General features: G+C 40.3%; 1 protein-coding gene, 1 long non-coding RNA gene and 1 pseudogene across 2 annotated transcripts; all 3 read right to left on the bottom strand.

The window, feature by feature from the left end:
• On the bottom strand, nt 1–3,354 carry LOC115726859 (ribulose bisphosphate carboxylase/oxygenase activase 2, chloroplastic-like). Its single transcript, XM_030656926.2, has 7 exons — nt 3,196–3,354; nt 2,061–2,380; nt 1,785–1,890; nt 1,604–1,689; nt 890–1,362; nt 443–724; nt 1–232 (listed from the first exon to the last, which is right to left on the bottom strand). The coding sequence occupies exons 1-7, from the start codon at nt 3,238–3,240 to the stop codon at nt 117–119; spliced, it is 1,428 nt and encodes a 475-aa protein (XP_030512786.1). The 5' UTR covers nt 3,241–3,354; the 3' UTR covers nt 1–116.
• LOC125316233 lies at nt 1–22,584 on the bottom strand. Its single transcript, XR_007199538.1, has 2 exons — nt 22,545–22,584; nt 1–116 (listed from the first exon to the last, which is right to left on the bottom strand). It is a non-coding gene; the product is annotated as an uncharacterized LOC125316233 (long non-coding RNA).
• Nucleotides 11,194–13,101, bottom strand: LOC115726858 (annotated as a pseudogene).
• Nucleotides 22,585–27,307: the final 4,723 nt, after the last annotated feature.

Here is a 27,307-nt window from a genome sequence, read left to right as displayed (position 1 = left end):
ATAGGGCACATCAACATGATCTTAACACGCAGGAATGCGTAAAAGTATCAGATTATTCGATCATTGATCTCACAACCTTAATCATGATTAACTCAAATCTCTCTCTCTCTCTCTCTCTAAAACGTGTATAGGCAGCTCCCATCATCACTCCTCGCTGTCGGGTCAAAGTTCTCCGCATTCGGGTCGGTGCATCCTTCAGGCACGGGTACATTTATTTGTTGGGCTGCTTTGCCTGATCAAGAACAATCCGGAACAATATAACACTAATCAGAAAAATAGTTTGTTTTCAATATGGTAATAGTATGGTATTATCAGTAAAATGAAGGATGAATGAAGGCGAATTAACAAAAAAGATGCTTTTTGCATATCCAAATCTACAGGGCGTGCACAGAAATAAACATGTCTCTACAGAGGTAAAAATGGAAGGAAAGTCTGGACTGACCGTAGAAACTGCCCCGATTGATGGAGTCTTGGTTGGCATCTCCGAGAGCGGCCTCGCTCAAGTACTTGTCGGCCAACTGGACTCTCTTGACGTTCTCTTGCTCCTGGACAAGCATGTTGCCGTACTCCAGCAGCTTCTCGAGGGTCATCTTCGGCTGATCGAACGTCGGAGGCCCTTCCTTCGAGTTCACCAGCTTCTTCCCGATGGTCTCCACCCCGACGCCCGATATCCACTTCCTCACCTCGTCATCGTACACTCTAGCCCTCAGGGCCCCGAAGAAATCTGCCATTTTCGTACAATCTCGTAGTTAATTTGACTATAATAACGATCGACCTTTTTTATTACATTGGAACACAGATGTCCTATGACAGAAAACTGCAACAATTTCAATTCTCAGAACGTGTCTCTCATTCGATTTTTAGGTGAAAAGAGCTTGAGGACACTTACCAATGGATTGTCCGGGGAAAGCATCGACAAGCTTCACAACATCCTCACCAACCACATTGTCAGTCCTGAAGATCCCCTTGCACACCCCGATGCGGTCCTCACGGGTCGGGGCCCAGTAGAACTTCTCCATACGCCCGTCGCGGATGAGCGGCGCGTACAGCGTGGAGAAGTCATTCCCCGTGACAATGATCGGGACCCGCGGGTTCTCCTCCTTGTTGTACATCCCGGGGAGCTGGACGTTGGTAGGGTTGTCGGCGATGTTCATGAGGGTGGCGTTGACCATCTGGTTGTTGACCGTGTATTGGGTGGTCCCGCCCATACGCCCGGCACCGGCGTCGAGATCATTGATGAAGAGGCAGCACATCTTGCCTTTCTTGATGATGTCGGCGGCTTCACGGTACCTCTGTCGGATCAGCTTCGCTGGCTCGCCGGCATTGCCGCTTTCCAATTCTCCGGCACTCATCATGATGGGGCTAAAATGCAAACCAAACAGGATAGAATCGAATTATTTTCAGTTGGGCGACCAGCAATAATTTCAGTTTTATAATCTCCCAGATCTGAAAATGATACATCAAGGGGTAACTCGGAATCATCCTGATTCCATTTTGAAGTGACAATCTTAAGGGAAAGAGTTCAGATTCTTGTTTCTTGAACATAAAAGCCAATTAAGAGAGCAAGAAACGCTTTTTGCAAGAGTATACATGGGAGACTTACTTGATTCCCATCTTGGCAAAGACAAGCTCACATTGGAAAGATTTTCCCTGACCTTTGCCTCCCCAAATGCCGAGGATTAGTGGAATCTGTACAGAAACGGGACATCTTACTCATGTTTCATTAAATTCCTAGTCAGAAATCTACCGACAGAAAAGGATGAACTACATCACTTGAAGCAGACCTTGATGTTAGGGAGTGTCATGAAGTTCTTTGTGATGTGAACAACAAGCTTGTCCATGAAGGCCGGTGCGATGTAGAATCCCTCCATGGTGTTATCAAAGTCATACCTTCATTCAAAAGTTTATGAAAGATTATTAGTTGCACCACTTGACGAGATATCGAGAACGAAAATCTAATGAAGCTTAGCGATAGCGGAACCATTTCAAGGGAAAGTTTCCGCCAAAAGAAAAGGAGAATATTATCAATAGGAATGTCTCTTTTTTTTTCTCCCCCTTACTGGCGGAGCCCGGTGCTGACGTAGTCGTAGGAGCTCATGACGGCATAGTGGGTGCCACTGTCCATAGGAGCTTGGAAGAGGGAGTCGACCATGCCCTTCCCGCGGGTGATGTCCTGCTGGTCGTCTGAGGTGTCGTATGCGAGCCCTCTCCACTTGTCCTTTTCGGTCTGCTTCTCCTCGTCGCCGGTCGTCGCACACGCTCTCAAGCCACCAGAGGGCGAGGCGGCCTTGGGGAGCTTTTGAGTCATCTTCTTCAAGCTGCTTCCGAAGAAGGCCGAGCTGGGAGCCGATGCTCCGGTGTTCGAGCCATTTAGGTTGAGCTGCATTGGTATCCGCTCATCAGAACATGAATGTACCAAACTTCTCGTCAACCCATCCACGAATGTCAACATGAGAGATGCCTATGATCGATTAAGGAACTAGAGGTCTCTTTCCCACTATCAATATTGAAAATAAGATTGGCATAGCTGATTAATTAAGTTAGGAAGAAAGAGTTCCCACTGTTTTGATTACAGTCGTACTCTTGAATTTCAACATTATAATCTCCAAGGTGATTTTCATGACCTATGTGCGTTCCGATCAAGTCATTAGAAATAGGATCAAAGTACGACGAAGGCATGCTTCGTTGGAGCTCCGGCTTCTGGCATAATGGAAGCTGAAGATGTCGCGCAAAGATCAAGGGCTGGTATCCTAAGTTAATGAGTGAAAGGTTCAGCTTATCAAAGGATATGAATCGGGTCGTCACAGAAAAGTGAAACTAATCGACGAGCGCCTAACAACTGAGTTCCGAAAAGGAGAACTATAAAAACAACGCGACCAATGCTAAAAAAACAGGGTTGCATAATATTTCAAATGCATATTTCTCAACGAACAGAAGCACACGACCTAGGAAATCTCGATGCATGCGTCTAGGGTCTACCTCTGCGCACGAGGAAAGGGGGACTTCCATTCCTTAAGTCGGAATTCTTTGCCAAATCGTGGACAAAAGAACAGAAGAAATGCCTCGGGCAAAAATAGAAACTATAGATCGCACGTGACGATCTTGTACTGCTAATTTCTATCTCTACAAGTGATGCGTACGCGAAGAGTACCAAACCAAACTCGCCGGAGAGAGAGAGAGACAGAGACACATTACCGGAGCGCCGTTGACAGTTCCGACGGTGGGTACGGCGGCGGCCATCTCCGGGTACAATCGGACGGCTTTCCCTGAGCTTTTCCGGGAAGCAGAGAACCACTCAGCAGCGGAACTGAAGAGCAAAGCTTTGAGTGGGGGAGTCAAGTGAGCAGAGCGGATAACTTATAGTTAGCAAAGATCGGGTGTGTGTCCAGCAATCGACGGGGCATCTGAAACTCCCTGACGGCCACTCAATGCTGATCGCCTGGGGATCGCACGTGGCAGAATTAGAGAGCCCCTATGCAGCACTTGAGGCTGGAGTTCAAGCACCTTATCTCTTCCCCTGAAGTCTCGCGGCCATTAATTGCCACACAACCTATGAAACAAACTCTCACTTTCGTCGTGTGATCCCTGGTGTCTTCGGGCTTTGTTTGTGTCTGGGCCTCTGCTTGTCAAAGTCGGCAATTAGTGTTGCGATTTTTTACCCGAAGATCTACAAAGGCAAAAGGAAAGAGAAGCGGGGAGAAGGGTTTTTGTCCCGTGCGACAAAAAATCTTCTTGCGAGTTTTATACGATTTTCCCGTCTTATCATTCTTGGGATAATAAGAGATATTCCATAAATTTTGCAGCATAGAAATGAGTGTGATGGCTGATCGTTGGTACTCTTTGACATTTTTCTTCAGCCTTATTGGCTCAGGCCCATTAGCAACACAAAAATGGGCATCATCTAAATTTATGTGGCATCTTATGGAATAGGAGTTAGAACCTTCTTTCCTCTTCTTCTTCTTTTTTTTTTTTTTTTTTTTTTTGTGGTTCTAATCAAGGAGCATGGTCGTAGAGACCCGACTACCTTAAGGAAAGGGCAAGCAGCATGTTCGGTTCAACCCGGAAACCCAACTGGATTACCTTTACTCGACTAGTTCCAAGCCAATTTATACCGATACCTGTTCGGTTCTTATGTAAGACAGTCAAGTTCAAATCGGTTCGGTGACAGCTTAATTGGTTGTATAACAGTTCAAAATCAAACCTTCAAGTCTCTTAATTGAAAACTTTTGCTAAAAAAATAATGAGGTTGAGCATTCTTATACAGTTATGATATCTAGATGATAAACAAAAATGCTGACAAAGGTAAGCTTCCATATCACCCAATGTCTTCTAAAATCAACTTAACATATTTATATTTTGCTAATGATATCTGCTACTTACCATGGAAGTAATGGGGCTCTGAAGAAAATCATGAACATATTTGGTAGAAAGCTCTATAAAACGTTTGGACTTGAACTAAATCCACAGAAAACAGAGATTTATACTTTCGGCATTTCAAGTGATTTCTTGGAGTGGGTTTCAAGTTTAGATTTCGTGAGGTACTTGGGTCTTCCATTAATTTAAGCTCGATTCACCGAACAGGATTGTAAAATTTTGACCTAGAAGATTCTAAGTAGAGTAATTGAACGAAAAAATGAAACAGAAAGCAAAAAAAAAGGGGTAGGCCAAATCCTGAGTCGAATTTAATACAAGCCGGTTCGGCTCCAGACAATTTTTGGAGTTCGTTGATGCAGCTCTTGATTTCAAAAATTGTGAATCGGCTTTTTGATAGAGTAGGTTCTAAGTTCTTGAATTGGAACCAACCTATTCAAGAATCAACCAGCCCGACATGGAGGTCTACATGAAACTGTGGGCAAACCACTATGAATGGTTAAATTTAGGCGTTACAATTGTGCATATGGCCAAGACCCAGAAAAATCTATCTCTATGTCTCTCGATCTCTTGCTCTCAATTCTCAAAAACCAATCTCTATCGCTCTTGATCATTCATGCATATGGTTTTTTTTTTTTTACCTAGTTAACTAATCTATCATGATTTATTTCGGAGAAAACATCTTACTATCATGGTCGTAATACGTTTTCCCCTTGAAGGAAATCTAACTCGTTTAGGTTTGCAGAATGCCACAAAACTTCGTGTCGTATGTAGTCCTGCTTGGCCCAACAACAAAAAAAAAAAACAAAACAAAACAAAATTAGGTAGTCCTGCTTGGAGAGATCAAGGAAAGGGAAGTACCGCTTTGCACAATTGATCCTACTTATTCTTCGCAATATTTTTTCAAACTTTCCAAAATTTTTTTTTTTTTGTCATAAAGATACGATTTGTTGAAAAAGCTTAAGTTTGAGCATACACAATAGAAGCTTCAGAGGGAAAATTATCAAAAAAAAATTCTAAATCTATTACAATTGTGTCAGTTTAATCCTAAACTTTTTTTTTTTTTGCCAATTCAATTCTAAACTTTTTGCAATTGTGTCAATTCATTCCTTCCGACAAATTTTGACTCACAAGCAACCTCATTTAAAAAAAAAATTACGATTTTTTTTAATTTTTTTTATTTTTTGAATTCTTTAATTTTTTATTTTCTTTTTCTTCCCTTTTCCTTTCCCCTTCCCCTTCCCCTTCCCCTTCCCCTTACCTATGCTTGACCTACGCAACCAGCTAGAAGATGACCGGGGAGGCTCTTGCAGGCCTCGCAGTGGCCGGGCGAGGCAAAGCCGAGCCTCGTCCGGTCATGGCGAGACTTGACCTCACCGTTGTTTGTCAAGGTTCTTGCCAACCTCGCCCAACGATGGCAAGGTCGAGCCTCGCTAATCTAAATATGGCGAGGTCATCCTCGCCCAGCAAAGGTGAGACCCGCGAGAGCCTAGCCGATCATCGAGGTCCAACAATCGGCTAGAGGTAGAACAGGTAAGGGGGAAGGGGAAATGGAAGAAAAAAAAATAAAAATTTAAAAAATTTATTAAAATATTAAGTCGCCGATAGGCCAAAATTCTTCAGATGGACTAAATTAGCGCAATTATAAAAGATTTAGGATTGAATCTGTAAAAAAAAAGAAAGAAAAGGTTCATTGACTTTTTAAGAAAATTTCCCAAGCTTCGGGAGAGAAAAGAGCCCAAAAGAATTGAAGGGGTGAGAAACCCAACTTGAAGGAAGAAAATTTCGTCTTCAGACATTAGCGACCCAGTCCGCTAATTTGGTCGGCTTCACGGTTGAAATGGGCTCGGAGTGAGATCAGAGAAGAGCTTTAAAACGGAACCGGGCCTATTTTGTACGAATTGTACTTTCTCACTCATCCAGTCCGTACTTGCAGGTGTTTCCAGGAGAGCTGATGCTTCGATCTGAATTGCAAAAGACTCCCTCATTTGCAATTTCAAGCCAGCTATAGCACCTTCATTTGTTCCTTCGGGGGTAAGATCCGTCTATGTTTACCTTTAAAGTTCCCCGTTTTGGTGGCTCCAGTGCTGAGGGGAGCCGTTCTGATACTCCCCTGCTTTTCTTTTTCCTTTTCTTTTTGGGATTTTGAAAACTTTCCAACTTTATTTTTGGTCCAAAAACTTTCCAACTTCAGTGATAAAGTTTATAGTCATGTTGGTTTTGTCCACAGGCCGTACCATAATTAAAACATTAAAAGACGCAAATGATCCTACTCATATATAACGTTCAATAGGTTTGTCAGAAAATTGAATAGAACATTCAATAGGTATGATGGTACCCCGTTCAATATAATGTCCAAGAAATCTAATCTTTGTCTGGAATAACAAAATCTTTGTTGGAGATAAAGCTTATCCACTTTGTTTGGTAATTTTCAAAAATTGATTAACATGTTTAAAATGGGAATCAATGTCAGAAGAGAATATCAAAACATCATCGATGTAAACAATGATATAATCAGAATAAGGATTAAAGATATCATTCATAATCCTTTGAAACTCAGAAGGAGCATTCTTTAATCCGACAGGCATAACATTCCATTCAAATTGGTCAAAAGGAACAAGAAAGGCCGTTATATTAGGGGAAATATTGAAAACTTTAAAATTTGAAAAGAAATTCATAAAATGATAGCTTATATCGCTTACTAAAATGAATGAAGCCAAAATATTTTCACCACCCGTGAAAATAAATGATACATTGCATCTCTAACGAAAATAAATAAAATAAAAATATTTCAATCGCCCACGAAAATAGTTAAACATCAATTATAACCAATCATTTTCTCAATTTTAAATTTTTTGCACAAAAAAAAACACTTGTAGTTTTTTATGAATTGTCATTTTTATTGCTCATGTTAGAGATTGTTGCTTTTGGGGGATAATGAGGTTTATTATTCACCTTTTACTTTAGATTATTTCATCGATACTCATATTATTTTGATGGAAAAAATGAAATCAGAAAAAGAAACGAAAGGAAAACGGGTTCTTGGGTAGACCCTAGAATCGGATCGAAAAACATGATCGGTTCCAAAACAGGTTCTAGAATAAACATGGTCGGTTTTCGGTTCCAAAAATTGAGAACTGGTTATGAAAAGATTGGTTTCATGGTCTAGGTATGAACCCTACCCACTCGGGCCATGCCCACTAGTCACCCCTACCTGCAACCCCCACCAAAGAAGAAGCCGCATCTCCATTTTCTCTCTAATCAACACCATTTCTCTTGTCATGCGCCTCCATCCTCTCTCTCTCTCTCTCTCTCTCTCTCTCTCTCTCCGCAATTGCATTGGAGGTCGCGCGGTCGTAATGTGAGGTTGCTTAACAATCCACAATTCAAGGTCTCGCCACCAAGTTTCGAGGTTGTGCTACCAATATTTTGCAGGACTTTTTTCATTATACGCACCTTCGTCCCCAAGCTGACTCTCCACCCACGACATTTCCAAACATGAGGCTAGGCTCCTTTGGGTCATCTTGAATGAATTTGAATTTAATCTTACTCGCACTGTCTAGAAAGGAATCAGGAAAAACACATGGTCCGTACCCTAGCCATCACAAAAATAATCAACAAAATCGAGGCAAATGAATCCGACATTGAATCGCTCAATGATGGCATATTCTCTTAAAGTTTAAGATATTAACTCGAGGTCGTGTTTTCCAGATACAAAGGGTGTTCATGCACAACTAGTAGCAAACGACTCTTTCGCAACAAGATTTGAGGCGTCTCTCAGAGAATAATTGATTCAGCGGTTCGATTTGCGGCTATCATTCCATCTGCCAATTTGGATTGGCAACTAATTGTTTAACAACAATAGTGATAGAAACAACCATTCGGATGGTCGACCGGTCCCATTAACGGGGCTTTAAACTAGAATTGACAAGTCCTGATTTTCATCGGGAAAAGACATGGATCCTCTCCATAATGATCGACAACATGTCACATCCTCTATTACCATTTTGTTGAGCTGCTGCCTAATATAATTCCAATACTCTATTAGGTACAAAATTACAAGGCGACAACAATATGTAACCAGCTATTCCCAATGTTGACTCAACTCAACCACCAGAGATGGACAAAAACAGTTCTATGTCTTGCAATTTCATGCAATCAATTTGAACATTGCCCTGTATCTTAGCAGATTAGAAAAGAAGTCAGAAACCTTCCTTAATTGAGAAGGTGGAGGCATAGGGTGCGTGCAAGTGTGCAAATATAAATTTGTGTTTCGAGAAAACGATCGAGTTCAAATGGCCATTGACGAGGATCGATTTGATATACCAAAAAATCAAGGGATAATTGTCCAAGATGTAAATAGGGAAACAAAATAAAAAAAAAAACAGAGAACTTTTGTAAAAATTGCAAAAAATCGTCTACCTTAATGCTAATCATGCCACGTAAGAAAGCTGATATCCGCATCGGTGGTTTCCAACCAAATTTAGGAGTAAACGATAATATTGATAAATCATCAAAAGGTTCATACCTAAATTGGCCAAATTGAAAATTCTATAATTGAGTTGATCGTCCTACAAAAAATTTAGGATTTGTTTAGACAATTTTGCCCCAAATCAAACCTAGTTTGAACCTTTCTAATCGTCCATCATACATGAGAGCGTGTCGCATACTAATTATCCTGTACGAACAATGAACAAAACACAGAATAACCAGTTCATCTCCACTTGAGAAGCAGAGTCGTTCATTAACACACCTGATAGTGAAACCCAATCCGACGTTTGGTGGGAATTCCTGAACAAATTGCACTCAAAAGTCAATTCGGATGATAAATTCCTACCAACCACCCACATACATAACAAATCTACCAATCAACACATCTTTTCTCCATTTGATCAAAAAAACACATCTTTTCTCCAAGATAAGAATAATCCACACACTTGTCCTTAGTTTTGTCAACACACATCTAACTACCAGAAAGGAACTTGTCCATGCAACTGCAATTTGCACATGGACAGCTCCGACCACAAATTGATGTCACAAATCACCAACATTAGTTTACTTCTCTCCCAACCACTCTAGTAACCTAAGGATGCAATGTCGTTCACGCACATCACGCAACTTAAACTGTTTGATACATTAATACAAAATCGCAAGAGAAATATGACAATGAGGAGCGCTGATACACAATCATCTGACCATATAACTTCAGAAAAGGAAAAAGGAAAAAAGGAAAAGATTTTAATTACTTGACACAGATGTAGAACACCACATAACATGCTCACTTTCTCTTAGTCTTTCTTTTTTAATGGATGGTGATATCGTTGAAGGGTTTCAATTAGTTGGAGAACTTTCCATTGAGATAAATGGAATACGTGAGCCAATTGAGTACCAAATCTTTTCTACTATCCAAAAGATATGACATGAGTACGAGAATATTGCCGTAGTACCCAATAAAATGGAATGTAGACCCAATTGAATCTACCTTTTTCATGCTAAAAGAAAGTGTGTGTCACTCTGTTCACATAAGCTACAAGATTTTCGGAAGCAGTGTTGCAGCCTCTATATGCAAAACAAAAACACATAATTGAGAAGCCCCAAGGAGGTTAAAGCATGGTCTTTAAGTCAAATTCTAGATCCTTAATTATAAAGTGGTGAAAATGCGTGAGAAATCATGGTTCATGAACTACTTAACAACAAGGGTGTGACCTAGATTAAGAGCTAAAGTTCTTACACGCGCGCGCGCGCGAAGAAACTAAATTTCTCACGATTTATATAATTGATCAACATGTAAGAAAACACAACGCAATATCAGTGGGACAATAGCAATAAAATTGCCTTATCCGATAGCTAAAACATGCGGGAAATTATTGCATCGGATGATGGTCAAAATTTTATCTTGACTCGAGCACACGATTAATCGGGAGTAACGGTTTCACCGATGGTGAAACGAATCATGTATATAAGGCAATGCTATATGTAGTATGTGCTAAGTAATTACCCAAAGTGAGGCCGCTAATGTATTTAGGAAGAAACTACCTCAATTTCTTCAAACTCTATGGTGCTTACTAAAGAAAGTCATTCCATAAATGGTTCTTTGGAATAACATTCCTCAGTTGAAAGGACACTCGTGCTTTCACTTCATTTGACGGATTTCACTTTCACAAAGGATGCATCACCCTAAAAAGTACATCTACTAAAATATATAAATATGGTGCTATTCTGGCTAATAACGTGTTATGTGATGATTTTCCACCCATGAAGGTCATATAGTAGATTGTTCTCGTCACAGTAGATTGATCAAGGTCCTATTTAGAGATGACAAATGAACAAAGATTAGACAGATAAAGAAGCTTTCTGACGACAGATGTCAGTGAGATCTGTCAACCCAGTGATCAGCCTTCACGCCCCGTACTGCATTATACCCTAAAAGGCCCGGCAAGTGTAGGCCATGCAGAACCCAAGTTGCGGTTGCAAATCCCTACCCTCGACAGGAACGAAGTGACATGCTCGGGCGAGATACACATGAACCAAAACTATTCCTCTCTCTCTCTCAGTCGGAAAGAACTGAAACGCTCGGTAAGCACCGGAGCCACAAGCTAATCACGAAGTGCAAGGAAGCCAAGAAGACATACCTACGGAGAGGCAGCCTAGAAGTTTTGCAGAGATTACTTGCTCGTGGTTGGGACTTGAGAGCCATTTCGTCATCTCTGAGCCTGATCCAACTTCGTTTCCTGAAACTAATTTGAACATAAGACTCTCTCTCTCTCTCTAAAAGAAAACCAATATGGATCAGAGAGGAAGAAGAATAAGGCAACGCACAAATTACATGCACTAGGAAAACGCAGTTGCAAGTAATATAAGCAAAGGGTGTGTCCTGCCTTTCCTTGACAATTTCCCTTGAAGATCTGTTGACCATCTTCAAACAACAGGCAGAAATTACAAGTAAACAAAGAAAATGAACCTAAGCTACCTCATCACCATCTCGCTCTCTCCTCTCTCTCTCTCTCTCTCTCTCTAAATGACACTCAGTAAGAAGGCGGGGGACGAGGAGCGGCCCAGAACATATCATGAGGCACTTGTCCGTTGGGCATCAAATTAGGAGGCAAATTGAACATCGGCATGGAAGACGAAGCGTGATGTTGATTTGCTAATCCCTGAGAAGACTGAGATCCAGGATTATGGTTACCACTGTTTCCAGGATGACTCAATCCGGCCGATGTCGGCTGCAATTGCATTGCCTCGCCACCCTCCCCCACTGCCGCATTCGCCTCCTCCGCCTCATCCTCCACTGGCAGCTGCTCATACGTTGCGTTACTAAAAGTGGCTGCGACAACCATTACCGGCCCCGACGCGACCAGCGGGCCCACAGCTGTGCCCCCAACTACCTGCCCCTGCCCACCCGACAAATAGACCGTCAGTCCGGTGGCCCCGGCGGCGATGGGGCGGGCAAGAACGCACCATTCAGGGACAAGATCTCGAATCTTCCTTGAAGCGCGATCACTCCTCCGGGTGCAGTGGGCTGCCTAAGAGTGACATTATTCACTATTCCGCTCCCGCTGAGCACAGAAACCCCTCTATGTCTCCGCTGCGCGAAGTTCGCGATGCTCTCCGTGATGTCACTCCCGCTGCTGATTTCAAGTATGTGGCTACGCAGTGAGTTAGGGCTCTCTTTGGTGACCACAATAGGGGTTTAGGCTTGTTCTTTGACCCGGGAGGCCGGCCTCTGGGTCTTCGCCCGCTTCTGCCGCCACTGCTGCTGCCGCTGCGGGGCTCAGGGGTCTCGTGGATGGAGCCTCCTGGGTCGTCGCCAGCTCCATCGTTGTCGCGGCTGTCGTCATCCTGAGAGTCGGCCTCGCTAGGGTTTGGATTAGTCTTGCTAGTGCCGCTACTGTTGGTGGGCGTGGCATTCGCGTTACTGGCGTTGTCCATGAAGTCTTGTTCTCTAATCGGAGGTATGCCCCGGCTCAAGCCGCCTCTGCGGTCCTCGTCCGCGTTACTCAGCTGGAACGGCGGCGGATCTCCGCCCCTCATCGCCACATTCCCGGCCCACCACCGATTCGCCATCCGTATTCAATCGCCAGAAGAGGCAAATAAACCGTCACTAAGCCCCACTTATGGTCGCTGATGAGTCAGACAATGATAAACTACCAATAGACCAAACCCAAAAAAAGGATCTCCGAAGACAGATAAGAGGGATTATATCAGTACACAGCTTCCTCCCTTTTCTTCCCTTTAATTTGCTGCTATGTGCGTGAAAGATGGACATGCGAGAAACCCAAAAAAAAAAAAAACCAACTGATGAAAATCCAAAAAAAAAAAAAAAAAAAGACAACCTTATCCCCCTAATTTATTCCTCCTTACCCACTACGGCACAAAACCCAGCTGTGCGTCCATGCTGCTGGAATCGGACATTGGAGACATGGGTGTTTCTTGTTTTTTCTTTCTTGCGTCGATGCCCTAAATCTTGAGAAATTTCTAGATCCAGCACGACCCAGGACGTAGAAACCCTCGGCTCATGAGCCGGAGAATCCACCTGACCCTCAGATCTGACAAGAAGAAATCACTGCTCGTCATGGTCACAAGCGAAGCGTGTACGCACCTGAAACTGAGAGATTTCATGACCGCGCAAGCAGAATGATGAAAGCATGAAGAACACCTAAGATTTTATCGCAGCGTTTCTGGGCATCTATAGTATCTATACAGAGAGAGAGAGAGAGAGAGGAGCTTCTTTCGTACCTTAGACAGAATCAGAGTTTCAGCTTCACTTTTTGCACTTGCTGCTGTTATGACATAACTCCTTTTTTTTTTTTTTTTTTTTTTGCGGCTGCTTTATTAGCGGTGCGTAAGAGACTAAAGAGGTTAACTGGTATACGTCGGTCAAAGGAGGGGGAGGAGCCAGTGTTAGTTCCAGTTCCAGTGGCTCGTCATGAAGATTCGTGCCTCACTCTTAATAGAGAAGCTTTCACAAAGGCATAGTTCTTGCGGTTGTCTCCTAGCCAAACGGCCTAGTGCGGCACAAGTTTGGGTTTTTTTTCAATTTAATTTTTTTAAAAAAATATTTACGAAATTATTTAAAAATATATATTTACAAGTTTGGGTCTCGCTTGGCAATTGGATTGCCGAGCGAAGCCCGCTCAGCAGCCCAACCGCTAAGCAAGGCTTGGTCGGCAGTTGGGCTGCCAAGGCCCACCCACCAGCTACCGAAGCGGTGTTAGGCTTTTTATTTTGTTTTAATTTTAATTTTTTAAGTGTTTTAATTATTTGTACTTATAATATAATATTTAGTTTATTTCATATTTTTTAACATGTTTATATTTAGTTTATTTATAATTTTTTCTTGTGAAGCTTATCTTTATAATATAATTAGCAATAATTAATGTAAAAATTTATTAAGATCTATAATTAATAAATAATGTTGTAATTATGTAATTAATTTAAAATATTCATAAAATAAAATTGGTAAGATATATGAAAAAAAAAATATTGTCATGATTTATTCATCTATTGGACAAGCAAAAATCCAATCGGAAGGTGAAATGGTGATTTGTCAAGAACCGGCGGATCGGGTCGACGATATCGGATCGGACTCAAATTTGGTCGGTTGAAACGAAACGGCGTCCTAATCAATATTCATCGCCGTTGGCGGGGATGAATGATGGATTTTTGTGATTCGAGATCGTCTAGATGGGTTTTCCTATTTTTTTAGTATTTTCAGGATTTATTAAAGAGAAATGTTTGTAATTTTGGATTTTGATATTTAAAATCCTACTAGGGCTAGGTTTAGGATTAACACCCTATAAAATGTGTTATTATAACATTTTTTAGGACGATGATTATTATTGAATTTTGAGATTTTTCTCTTTAATAAATCCCGAAAATACTAAAAAAAATAGAAAAACCCATCTAGACGATCTCGAATCGTAAAAATCCATCGTTCCTCATTGCCAACGGTAGTGAATATTGATTAGGACGCCGTTTCGCTTCAAGTGACCAAATTTGTGCCCGATCCAATGTCGTCGACCCGATCCGCCGATTCTTGACACATCACCGTTTCGCCTTCCGATTGGATTTCTGTCATTCCAATAGATGAATGTATCATGAAAATCACATTTTTTTCATATATCTTACTAATTTTATATTTATGAACACTTTAAATTAATTACATAATTACAACATTATTTATTAATTATAGATATTAATAAATTTTTACATTAATTATTGCTAATTATGTTATAAATATAAGCTTCACAAGAAAAAAATTATAAATAAAATAAATATAAACATGTTAAAAAAATATGGAATAAACTAAAAATTATATTATAAGTATAAATAACTAAAACACTTACAAAAATGAAATTAAAAAAAAAAAAAGCCCAGCCTCGCTCTGCGGTTGGGCTGCCGAGAGAGGCCCAAACTTGTAAATATTTTTTTTTAAAAATAATTTCGTAAATATTTAAAAAAAATTAAATTGGAAAAAAAAAACCCCACAAGTTTCGTCAGACTCATGAAACGAGAATTACATCTAGTAAAAACACAAATAATAATATGCGAGAGAAGCCCGACCTTTTTATCTACTTTTAGATTATCGTATGGTATTCTAACTTTATTCGAAGAATCCCTCACCTCAATTTATTTCGATAATAATTGATCATTCACTAAGTTGCAAATAGGGAAAATTGTCGAATACAAACTCAAAGTGCTCTCATTTTTTCAATTAAAGGGCCAAAGTGAATCTTATTTCAAATAAGGGTATGAAGTGACCAAATCGTCTCAAATTAGGGCATGAAATGGCCAAATCGTCTCAATTAAGGACTTTTGAATGGGCAACGGACATGTGACTATTCCGACAATCGGAAAAGGAGTATTTTAGTCAAAATAATTCTAAATGTATTCTTTTAAAATTTTCTTTTCTTTTCTTTTCTTCTTTTTTCCTCTTCCATCACCCGGACATCATCGCACCTCGTCAATAGCCAACACAGCCGCCAGCCTCGGGTGAGGGCGGCCCTCGCCTTGCCTTGGCTTGTCGGCTCGGCAAGGGTAAAGGTGGCCCTCGCCCGAGTTCAAGATTGGCTAGCAAAGGGAAGAGGGAAAAATATGTCTCTACCATTTATTTAAAAATGGTTATTTTTCATCCAATGGTCACTTAAACTATCATCTTAATAATAGAAACGACATTAAATTCTAGGGAGACCCCGTTACTTCTGTTGAAGTGGCATGCCAAGTGAAGCATTGGACAATATATCATGTAGCGGGAAAATTCCAAATAAGGGCTTAAAATGCCCTTATTTTCTCAAATAAAGGTTTGAAGTGGTTCTATCAATCTCAAAGAAGGTCTTACCTTGCCGACCAAAGGGCATTTTTGTCATTTACTAATAAACATTACAAGTGGAAGGTACTCCCTTTTGGTTAAAGACAGCACCTTCTCCCTTTCAGAAGGCAATGTGCAAGATTTTTTTAGTCAATTAATGCTAGTTGCCAAATTTACATTGACGATATCCTTTTATTCGGTCCTAATAAGGAATCTCATTATAAGTTTCTAGCCTAGTTCGACAATCTTGTCAAGCAAGATGGTATCATGCTTTCGTAAAGAAAGATGTTTATAGCCCAAAGAGAAGTGGAATTCTTGGGGATGCACCTAAGAAATGGAGCATTCCAACCAGGCAATCATGTTGTTAAGGAAGTATTCAAGTTTCCAAATGAAGATCTTTCTTGCAAGCAAGTCTAGCAATTCCTTGGCATAGTAAATTGTCTTTGGGACTTTGTCCCCAATATTTCTAAGCTTTTCCACCCGTTACAAAATATGTTGAAAAAGTACCCTCCATCGTGGGGGAAAGCCCAAACAGAAGCCATCAAGTCTTTGAAAGAAAAGCTACAGAATTTGCCTCCTTTGCAAATTCCTTCCGACGGGAAAGGAATTCTCCAAATAAATGCCAATGATAAATATTGAGCAGCAATCCGTTTGGAAGAAGAAGATGGAAAGAGGAGGATTTGTGGACTCAAAAGTGGAAGATTCTCCCAAGCCGAGATGCAATACCATTCTACATTCAAGGAAATCTTGGTTGTTAAGTATGGGATAAAAAAGTTTGAATTCCATCTTATCGGTCATCATTTTCTTGTAGAAATGGACATAGCATCCTTCCCTCAAATGATGGAGTTTAAGCAAAAGATGGTTCCACATCTGCAGCTATTGCGATGGCTAGAATGGTTCTCAAAGTATTCCTTTGAGACCGAGCATGTCAAAAGAGAGATAAAATTTTATTGCTAATCTTCTCTCTGGGCCTAAAGAAGATTTGGCCATAATATTCGTCTTTATGTTTCATGGCTCCTATTCTAGTTCAAATTCCTCAGGATAGGATATGAGCATGCCTCTAGAAATCCCATATCTCCACCAACAAGAAAAATTTTACCCTAGATGTAGAGAAATGATGTGGGAATTCCAACTCAAGATCTTCGGGACAAGTATGATGGGCTTAATCGCAAACCATTTGGGATGATACTTGATTATCCATTCGATCATGTGTTCACCATCAGCCTAGTTGCATTCCCCCGAAGTAACTCAAATGGCTTTTCTTGTATATATTTCACAATTTCACTATTGCAATTGAATTCCCTACTACAATAATTTTGAGATATATCAACCTATATGAAGAAGGGCATGAAGACTCCTACTTCAAGCATATGGCGAAATGCTTCAGGTGGTAGTGGCCATATGCTATTGGCGAGTTCGATTTGAAATGTAGATTAATAATAACCTATGGATAAAGTATGGTTATCCTAAGGATCGTCCAAACCACCTGTAATTTTCCACGGAACATAGAGATATATCCGCCCTACTCATAGGTTTCATCCTCCTCAAACCCATGAGTTGGAATACCTTGGTCCTTCTGTTTCTTTCGCTACAATCTACAAGTCTTATGTTTGTAGTACTCGTAAACCTTGATAGAGAATACATAGCCATACGAAGATGCTCTACGAAAAGAACCATGTAATTTCAAAAAGATCCGGCCAAGTGCTTATGATGAAAAAGCACCAGGAGATTACTCCAAGGCCCATGAACCTACCGTAGACGGTATCCGGCAAGCTCTTGTGGAGTTCAATGCAAGTCATCCTCAATAATCAAAGCAAGCAAACCCTTGGGGTGACCTTCTTTCTCAAGACCTGTAGGATTTTGGTTTCCCTCGACAAACTAATTGATGTGCCTCCGTATAATGTGCCACCATGTGATGTTCTAGAAAACACAGACTTCTCCAGTGGCCTCAACTCCGGATGCCAAGAAGAGAACCCAATGCTTTGCAGATGATCTGAGAAGAAAATCCAATACCTCTAGTCCAAGAAGAAAAAGAAAGGTTAGTGTGATCGAAGATAACTTTGAAAAAGTTTTAGCTGCTCGAGAAATCAAAAGAGCATTGAAGGAATATTTTTTTCCATGAGTGCAATGCTAAAGATCTAACCTCATCAGATAGCGAAAGCTCAAAAAGTGTATTGTAGATTTGTAGACGTAACAGGTGTACGTGATGCATAATGTTTTCACCGTAGCAAATAGTGTTTCTATTGTTTGAAAAAGCAACCGATAGTGACATTGTAGTAAATAATGGCGAACAGGATACTGTTCACTATCACTATTCATTGTTCACTTTTTACCGTTCACTGTCGTGTCTATTATCCTATTGTAATTCACGAGTTTTGAGAACTTCTTGTGTTTTCCTATATAAGACAATGTGTTGTAATGGTTTGGGGAAAATGAGCCTTCCTCTAAATATAAGTATGTTTTTTTATATCCCTATGGCTTTCTAAATCTTTCTCCTCTTCTCCCTAGAGTGGTGTTTTCTTCTAGCTAGAATGGTATTGTCAGCTTGATATGATGCTTGGTTATAAGTATGCTCTTTACCCGCCACTTTGTAAATCTTGTGGATCGGAAAATCCGAAAGTATGAAAGTTTTATAGGATAGTTTCATAATGCTCAAAAGCTAAAAGGCGCTTTCTAGTTATGGCTTGAGGTAACCTTTCCGGTATGGGATAGCATACCTACTTTGAGCATTGTGTTTCTATTCTATGACCCTCTTATGGTATCGAGCCATTGCATCTAGGTCAATCTAAGACTATAATTCTATCTTAGTTGACATGTCCTTTCCAAACAGAGAAGGCATTTGATCTCATGACCGACACAAAAAAACCCTAAAAACTCTCATGTTGTTAAGGACGTACCGCTTACTTTAACTCCATCCACTTCCCTTTGTCGACTCGATTCATCTAAGATTGATTGGCTTTATGAGGTATCGACCTCAATGAAGCTGAAAAAAATATCTCCTACTACACTTCCTCTTGTAAATCCATATGCTGCTTTTGCCAAGCACACATCTTCCTTCTCTCCTATCCGTTCTATTAGACAATTAATCCATCACACCCGAAAAGAGGTGAAAGAATTTGTATAATCCACCATATTTGACTAGCACCCTATCCTTGCTACTCAGCAAGAGCTATTTATTACTCTCTAAATTCCTCCTAATTCCTTTGACAATGGATTCAGCAATAATACACTCATTTGCACTACGGTGTAATCAAACTTGCTTTATCATTCCAAGGTCGAAAAGGCCACCCTATTGTTGCTTGTATGGTTCTTCTAGATACGAGGTTTCTTGACTACCAACATGCTTGTATTGGGATAATCCAGACAACCTTAAATGCTCGAACAATATTTGTTACTCTTTTTCCAAATTTCAATGTGGCACTTTCCGACCCTCAACTTCTTTCCGCCTTAAAAATCCAACTCCAAATTGATTGAGCTCCTCAGGGGGCAAATTCTATTATTGCTACCTTACAATATTAGATGGTGTATCGAGTTCAAAACTATGTCATAGATCTTCCTCTCCCAACAACAGAAGAAGCCTTAATGATCTCGTTAGACAATATGTCACAACTCCTCCCTAGTCCCACATTGCCTAAGAGGAGGTCTTGGGAAGGTCTTATAAGCCTTAGGGTGCCCCTTAGACTTGCAAGAGGCCTTTTCCGAGCATTGTATGGGCGACGCTCGGAGGAACAAAACCGTGAAGACTGTGTGTCCAAAAAGGACAATATCTTGCAAAATGGTACAACGGAAGCGCGTAGGGCCCAGGCCGTTACGGTTGGTATCGAAACCGACCTTCGACAGCGTGTGGGGCCACGGCGGGCTCTTGCTGGTGCTAGAGGGCACAGGGGGGTCGCTATGCCTTTGAGGGGGGAAGTTTGTCACAACTACTCCCTAGTCCCACATTGCCTAGGAGGAGGTCTTGAGAAGGCCTTATAAGCCTTGGGGTGCCCCTTAGAATTGCAAGAGGCCTTTTCCGAGCGTTGTATGGGCGACGCTTGGAGGAACAAAACCGTAAAAACCGTGTGTCCAAAGTGGACAATATCTTGCAAAGTGGCGTAGCAGAAGCGTGTGGGGCCCAGGCCGTTACACAATAACCATACGACGTCCCGTGTTTATGTTCCTAGACAAATTTCCAAGGAAGAGTTACTTAAGCTCCTCCCAAAAACCTGGACAACCAACTATGAAAAGCTCCACAAGGATGTTCATCCAATCCAGTCTACTAAGCCAAAATTTACCAAGAAGAAGGATGATAGTGTGGTTATTCAATTTGACCGCACAGAGCAAAAAACAAAAGCATTTAGTTCTATCTTCTCCACTCTTCTTATGGTCTAACCTGTATAAGACTATCAAGAAGATAAGAGGGGTAGACTTGACCACAAGCCTAAAATGGGACCTCCTATCCATTAGTTTGACATGAGTGGTAACCCTATTTATCACTTCAAAGACCCAGTTACAGGACACTCATTCTGGGATTTGGGTTGCTAGTGCACCCTTTGCACCACTTATTTAGCTGAAAAGGATGATCGTCCTTCGGCCAAAAGAAAGAAGAAGAACGCTCGAGATTCTTTTTACCAATGATACATAGATGGAGACTCCTCCATAAGTCCTCTTGGTGAAGATGGTGGAAGGTACCAGTTCACGGTATCCTATGCAGAATCAAACCTTACTCCAACTCCTTCACCACCACCTAATCATAAGCTTGATGATCCCCCGAAATAGCAACCCATTTCCCCTTACTATAAATTTGTTTACAAGTGGATTAAGAAAAATTCCTCTTGTAAACCAGAACCACTCAAACCCGGAGAAGCCTATTCCCCTATTGAGCCAATGCCAAATGTTGAACTCAAAAAATTGAACCAGATATAGCTAAAACCCTTGCTATACATATGTTCTCCCATGTAGAGTTTCCTCCTTTAGCACTTATACCACAGCTAGAACAAAAAGTTGAGACGACTTGTTCTGGCCGGAGATATAAGCACATTGCTATAGTCCCAACTCCTTCAAGAGTAGATGCTAAGCGAAAATTCAACGCATATCTCGACGGGTAGTTTAGAAAGGTGATTAGAAATTAATTAGAGGTTGACAATACTAGCCTACTACCTTGTGCGCGCAAGTGAGGGGTAAGTGTAGTCAACCTTTTTCAAATTGAACCCCTAGTCAATTAAAGGTGGCTTCTACATAATCAAAAGCCAATTCCGAGGTGATTCGATTCTTGACTTGGTGAACATTACTGATCATTTGACTTGATTAAATGCATGATTACTCGATTATATGAGTGAATGTATGAAATTGATATACCGATGTGAGGATCAGTGGTGATAGATCGATGTTCAATCCGATCCTACTTATGCACATCCGATCATGTCTCGGGTTTTAATATAGCATTGTAACTAAATATCCAACGGGTTGCGAGTTTTCATTTCTAGCACTTAATTATATCTTTTCAATATTTAAGTGTTTAACTATCATACTAGCTTTCAATAAATTAAGTGTTATTTGCTTTCCTAGAATTAGGTTACGATTAGACTAGGACTTTGATAAAAGATCACAAAAACATTTGCATGATCACCTAGTATTGGTGACGCTTTTAGGATTTAATTGCTATCAAGAATCATTTAGGTAAACAATTGACTAGAGGCACCAAAAAGCGCTAATTATACAATTAGGGTAAACGAGTCCCCCGATATTAGAATCTTTGATTGCGTAGGAATCGAGATAACATCTCGTGTCTCAATGGGTTTATAGCCGACCCCAAATGGCTAGTAGCGACTTCTAGTTAATTATTTGGGTTGTTAAAAAATTTTAAAATGAGATCCAATGTCACATGAGGTATGGGCTTGGGAGAGCGCGCACCTAAATTAATCGGCCATTCGGCCCGCCCTTTTGGCAATATGCCTAAACCTATTCCCTGCGACATTGACTTTCCTAGAATTAGGTTAGGATTAGACTAGAATCTTGATAAAAAAAATCACAAAAACATTTGCATGATCACCTAGTATTGGTGACGCTTCTAGAATTTAATTGTTATCAAGAATGCATGATCATTTAGGCATACAACCGACTAGTTAGGTACGGAAAATGCGTTATTTGGACAATTAGAGTAAACAAGTCCCCGAATCTTAGAATCTCTGGCCACGTAGGAATCGAAATGACATCCGGCGTCTCGATGGGTTTCTAGCCGACTCCGAATGGCTAATGGTGACTCCTAGCTAATTATTTAGGATGTTGAAAGTTTAAAAAGAAATCCAATGTCATAGGAGGAATGGGCTTGGGAGAGCCCGCGCCAAATTTGATCAGCCATTCAGCCCGACTTTTTGGCAATACCCCTAAATCTATTCCCTTTCCTAACCACGCCAGAGAAAAATAGGTTGCGACACTAACTTTCCTAGAATTAGGTTAAGATTATACTAGAATCTTGATAAAAAAAATCACAAAAACATTTGTATGATCACCTAGTATTGGTAATGCTTCTAAGATTTAATTGTTATCAAGAATGCATAATCATTTAGGGAAACAAACAACTAGATAGGTACCGAAAGTGCGCTAATTAGATACAAAACCCCGATGTTAGAATCTCTAGTTGCGTAAGAATTGAGATGACATTATGCTTCTTGATGGCTTTATAGTTGACCCCGAATAGATAGTGGCGAGTCTTAGTTAATTATTTAGGTTGTTAAAAAGCTTTAAAATGAAATCCAATGTCACCCGAGGTATGGGCTTAGGAGAACCCGCGTGTAAATTGATCGGCCATTCGGCTTGCCTTTTTGACAATATCCCCGAACCTCGTTTCCTTTTCCAACCCCGCCGGGGAAAATTAGGTCGGGACGCTCTCTCTCTCTCTCTCTCTCTCTCTCTCTCTCTCTCCCCGCCGTTGTGCCATCATCTAGAGTCTAGTTCGGGCGACGCTCTCTCTCTCTCTCCCCGCCGTGGTGCCATCATCTCGAGTCTAGCTCGAGCCGCTAGTCGCATGGTAGCCGTAACCTATGAAGCTTAGAGATAGGACGTTGAACGAGCTTTCAATCAATATGGCGAACCTAGTGACTTATTTTGAACGAAAAATCATTGGTCAACATAATAATAGCATTTTGACAACAAAAAAAAAACATAATAATAGCGTGCTAATTCTATCCCCGAGCTACCACCCATCCGGGTGGCGTCGCTAGAGCGCGCACTCTTCCTCTTGCAAAAGGTCGAGTGTTCGAATCCCAAGCGTCGCGAGATGACTTACCCAGTGGCATGTGTGTGGTGGCTAGCATGTGTTGCCCCCGGGGTTTACCCCCGGGCTGTCGGCCGTGCGGGGGTTCCCCGGGTCACCCAAAAAAAAGAAAAATTCTATCCCCGAGCTTGTTTGTGGGAAGTTTACCAATTGAACCATTCAAAAACTTGATTGTCAGAAGCCGCGCCCACATCAATGACTATATGCTCGCATGAGATTAGTATTAGACTATTTGGATATTCAGTCATGCCTTCATCTAATATTTATATCTCATACGATATCAAAACAAGAGGTTCTGAATTCAAATCCTATTTACCTCCCTAATTACATATTCATCTACGCGTGAGGGAGAATGTTAGACTATTTAACTATTAAGGCACCCATTTATCTAACTGCTTAACCTTCTAGGAAAGTTGCAATGATCCCCTAAAATCTTATAATTAATATAAGTTTCTAGTATCATAGAGTGAAGTAATATCTCATTGTACGTCGCTCTTGAATTTGTTTTGGGGGGCAAATGTCGGGTTTTTTTCCCAAATTAATTTAAAAAAAAAAACATTTACAAAATTATTTTTTTTAAAAAATATTTACAAATTTGGGCATCGCTCGGCGGATAAAATGCCAAGCAAGGGGGGCCCTCTCGCTTGGTAGTTCAACTGCCGAGTGAGAAGGCGAGTGGGCCCCTCCACTCACTCGGCAGTTGGACTGCCGAGTGCGGGGGGAGGGGGGCCTAGCCCTACCCCTCGCTCGGCGGTGGAGTTGTCGAGCGAGGGGGGACCCCTTTCCTTAGCCGCCGAGCCCGGTGCGGCTCAAGAACCCGATTTTTGGGGACAGGGCCCTTACTCTTGAACTGTCAAGAGAGAGTAGGGGTCCCCGCTCTCCTCTGCATTTTACGCACCGCAAGGTCCGAAACGCTGCAGGCTCACGGGTGTTATAGCCCCCGCGCTTCTCCCTCCCTCTTCTGCTTTTCCTTCTTTAAAACTTCGTCTTCCTTGTTCTCTCGTCCTCATTTTTCTCCATTTTTCGAACGTCTTCTCGCTCTTCCTCTCCTTCAAACTCCTCCATCTCAAAACATTCTAGCACTTATTTTGTCCTTCAAACGGTCTCCCTCTCCCTTAGACGTTCTTGCTGCCATTGAAACACTCTCCCTTACATGCTTTTTCTTTATAATTAAGTATGGATTTTTTTATATTATTTATATGTTGTTAGTACTACATTTTTATGTTAATTTTTTTGTAATATTTAAATTAATTTGATACTTTGTCTTGACAGTTTGAGCTCCTCATTCGATGCATGCGCTCCGTCGATAATTTGAGGTAAATTTCGTTGTAATTATTTTTTGCAATTTCGTAAGTTTAGATCTATTTATGTGATTATTATTTATATTTGAACCATCTATATTACCTATAGGTTGTTAGTAATTTATTTTAAATTTTTGCGAATGTTTTGATAATAGTATAATGTTTACGAATTTAGATATTGTTTAAAAATATTTACTATTTTAGGAGTTTAAAATGAATTTTTGGGAAAATAACAAAAAAAGGTTATCGGATGGCTCGACACAAGAAGCGCGACCAGATTTAACCCGGTAAAAAAAAATTAACGAGATTAGGGTGAATTTTTTTTACTTACCTATCTCCAAGCGCTATCGTGTTCTCCTTCATGGCTTTCTCTAGCGGCTTTATTTTTAAAAAAAAATAAGCTGTTGGGGTTGCTAGAGAAAGCCATGAAGGAGAACACTATAGAGTACTTGGAGATAGGATAAATAAAAAAAATTCATCGTAATCTTGTTAAAATATTTTTGGGACTCATTTTCGCAATTATGTCCATATTCATTTCTAGGTGATCAGATGGCTCGAGAATCGCAGGCTGAATTTGACCAAATCCGAAAAATAGTCTTTTAAAATAATTTGAAAATTCAAATAATAAAAAAATAAAAAAAAATAGAAAATTGATTAAAAAAATGTTTTCAAATCATAGAAAATTAGGAACAAATCGAAAAAAAAATCATTGAAAATTAAAAAAAGTAGTAAATGGCCACAATCAACTAGCCATAGACTATTGTGGATATTTGGCCCCCGAATTTTTTAAAAAAAATAACAATTTGCTCTTCTAGCAAAATCTCTACCAAAAAAATTTAAAAAAATTTTGAAAAATTCTGAAAAATAGGAAATGACCACAATCAATTGGCCAAATCCTAATTTCGATAATTTGACTTTTCGTTCTTTCGAAAATGATGATTTTTCCCCTTCCGAAAAATTGGTTCCCAAATTTTTGCGATTTGCCCATGCACTTTGATCACACATTCTCTAAGCCCTTAGGCCTATAGCATTCATTTATTTTATTTGATATATTGATTGTTACAATACTAATTTGTTAATCGGGATAGTGTTTAATAAATTGTATGTGCGAAATAATTTGTAATTTCTTTATTTAGCGGAATGTCATCTACATTGTTTGCGATTGTATATTGGAGAGGTAGAATAGTACATAAAGAATATGGGCATGATTACAAAGGTGGACAATCTACCATGTTCGAGTTTACAAATATATCGACATTTGATGAATTACGTGCTATAATAGATAGCGTGTTGAATATAACACCCAACCAAGATATTCATAAGCCGATATATAGATTTCCGATTTTAATACCAGATTGTATCATATATGACATTACGGAGGTGCATGATGATGATACCGTTAGGATGATGTCGTGACCCTCCCGAAAATTTTCATCCTTTTTCCGAGACGAGTAGGGTTAACGAGCCGATCCTTTTATATGACCCCGGTTGTCAGCGGGATTTTTTTGGGATCGCGGGTCTCTCCCAAGACCCATTACTCGAATCGCAATGTAGAGAAAAATTTATCAAAATCGACCTTAGTGTGGTCGGGTGGCATGTGTATAGTGTACATGCATTTTGGAGTCGCCACCGATCAATTTATTGGAGAGTATGATCAGAAAATCCAACCGAGAGGTCGGGAGAAACCGTTCGGTTCTACGAGAACCGTAGATTTGGGTCCGGGGACTTGGTTACGCCAAGATTTACATTGACGCCCTTTCGGTTATCGATGTCGAGTGATTTTCTAACCTACGAATTCATGCAGATGAAATTTTGGGTGAAGTAGGCTTTAACGATCTTAAGATATCATGCAGACGGGAGTTTTCTACCCTAACAGTCACAATCAACAAATTTGATGCACAATCAGGATAATCATAGTCAATCCAATCAATCAATCATATAGACGTATCTAAAATGGCCCTATCGACTCACGTAAATATCGAGTTTGGATTCCGGGGTAGTTCGAGAAAAATTTGGGGCGAAAAGGCCCGTAAGGATAGAATGGTCATTTTTGGGGGTTCGGGATTCGAAAATCACAAAATTGAGGTCGGGCCAATTGAATGTGGCTATTTCCCATTTTTTTGTGATTTTCTAGAATTTTTCTATTTTTTTTTTTGAATTTTTTATTTATTTTCTAAAAATTGGGAATTTTCCGGATCGACATAGATCGACCCTCGAAGTCTCAAAATTTTTGATCCAGACTATAAGAGTCCCAAATCGATCTAGAAAATTTTTTAGAAATTTTTTTGGAAAATCCGGGTATTTTTATGAATTTTCTAAGTATTTTACAATTTTTTGGATTTTTGAAAATTTTATTTATTTTTTATTTATTTTTTTATTAATATTATGGACCGGGTCAAACCGATCAACGACCGGTCGACCCGGTCTAGACAAATCGCGAACCGCTCGACACCAAACGACGTCGGATCTATTTATTACCTATTTTTTTGATTTTCAGAATTAGTTTTCTAATATTCAACTATAAAAGAAAATAATGGACGGCCGAGATCAATCTCTAGATCAATCTCAGCCGTCGATTCCCTCTTAGACGAAACGACGACGTCTCGGTCTCCACACTCAAAAACGACGCTGTCTTCATTAATCAAATGGACGGCCGCGATCTAACCTAAATCTAATCCGGCCGTCGACTCCTCTATGCTAAAACGATGCCGCATAACTAAAAGGCACGGACGGTCACGATTAAATCCTAAGGCTCGATCCGAGCCGTTCGTTCCTTCCACATATAAAAAGACAACACTTCTGCCTCTTTATGCAAAACGGTGCCGCATCATGTAACTAATGAACGGTCACGATTAAGACTCACACTAGATCCGGGCCGTCGACTCCATCCTAAAGCTTAAACGACGACGCATTTGATCATACCTTAAACGACGTCGCACGTCACTTAACCTATATGGCGTTGCTTTTCAATTTTTTTATTTTCTAACAGATTATCTAAAATTCAAAAATTCTAATCTAACGGCTTAAAATCAAACTAACCTAATTATTTCGACCGTCGGATCAAAGCCGAAT

The sequence above is a fragment of the Rhodamnia argentea genome, chromosome 8, assembly GCF_020921035.1.
Source record: "Rhodamnia argentea isolate NSW1041297 chromosome 8, ASM2092103v1, whole genome shotgun sequence".
NCBI classification, from domain to species: domain Eukaryota; kingdom Viridiplantae; phylum Streptophyta; class Magnoliopsida; order Myrtales; family Myrtaceae; genus Rhodamnia; species Rhodamnia argentea.
Note: the sequence above shows the minus strand (reverse complement) of the source record. Positions and strands in the feature narration are given on the sequence as shown.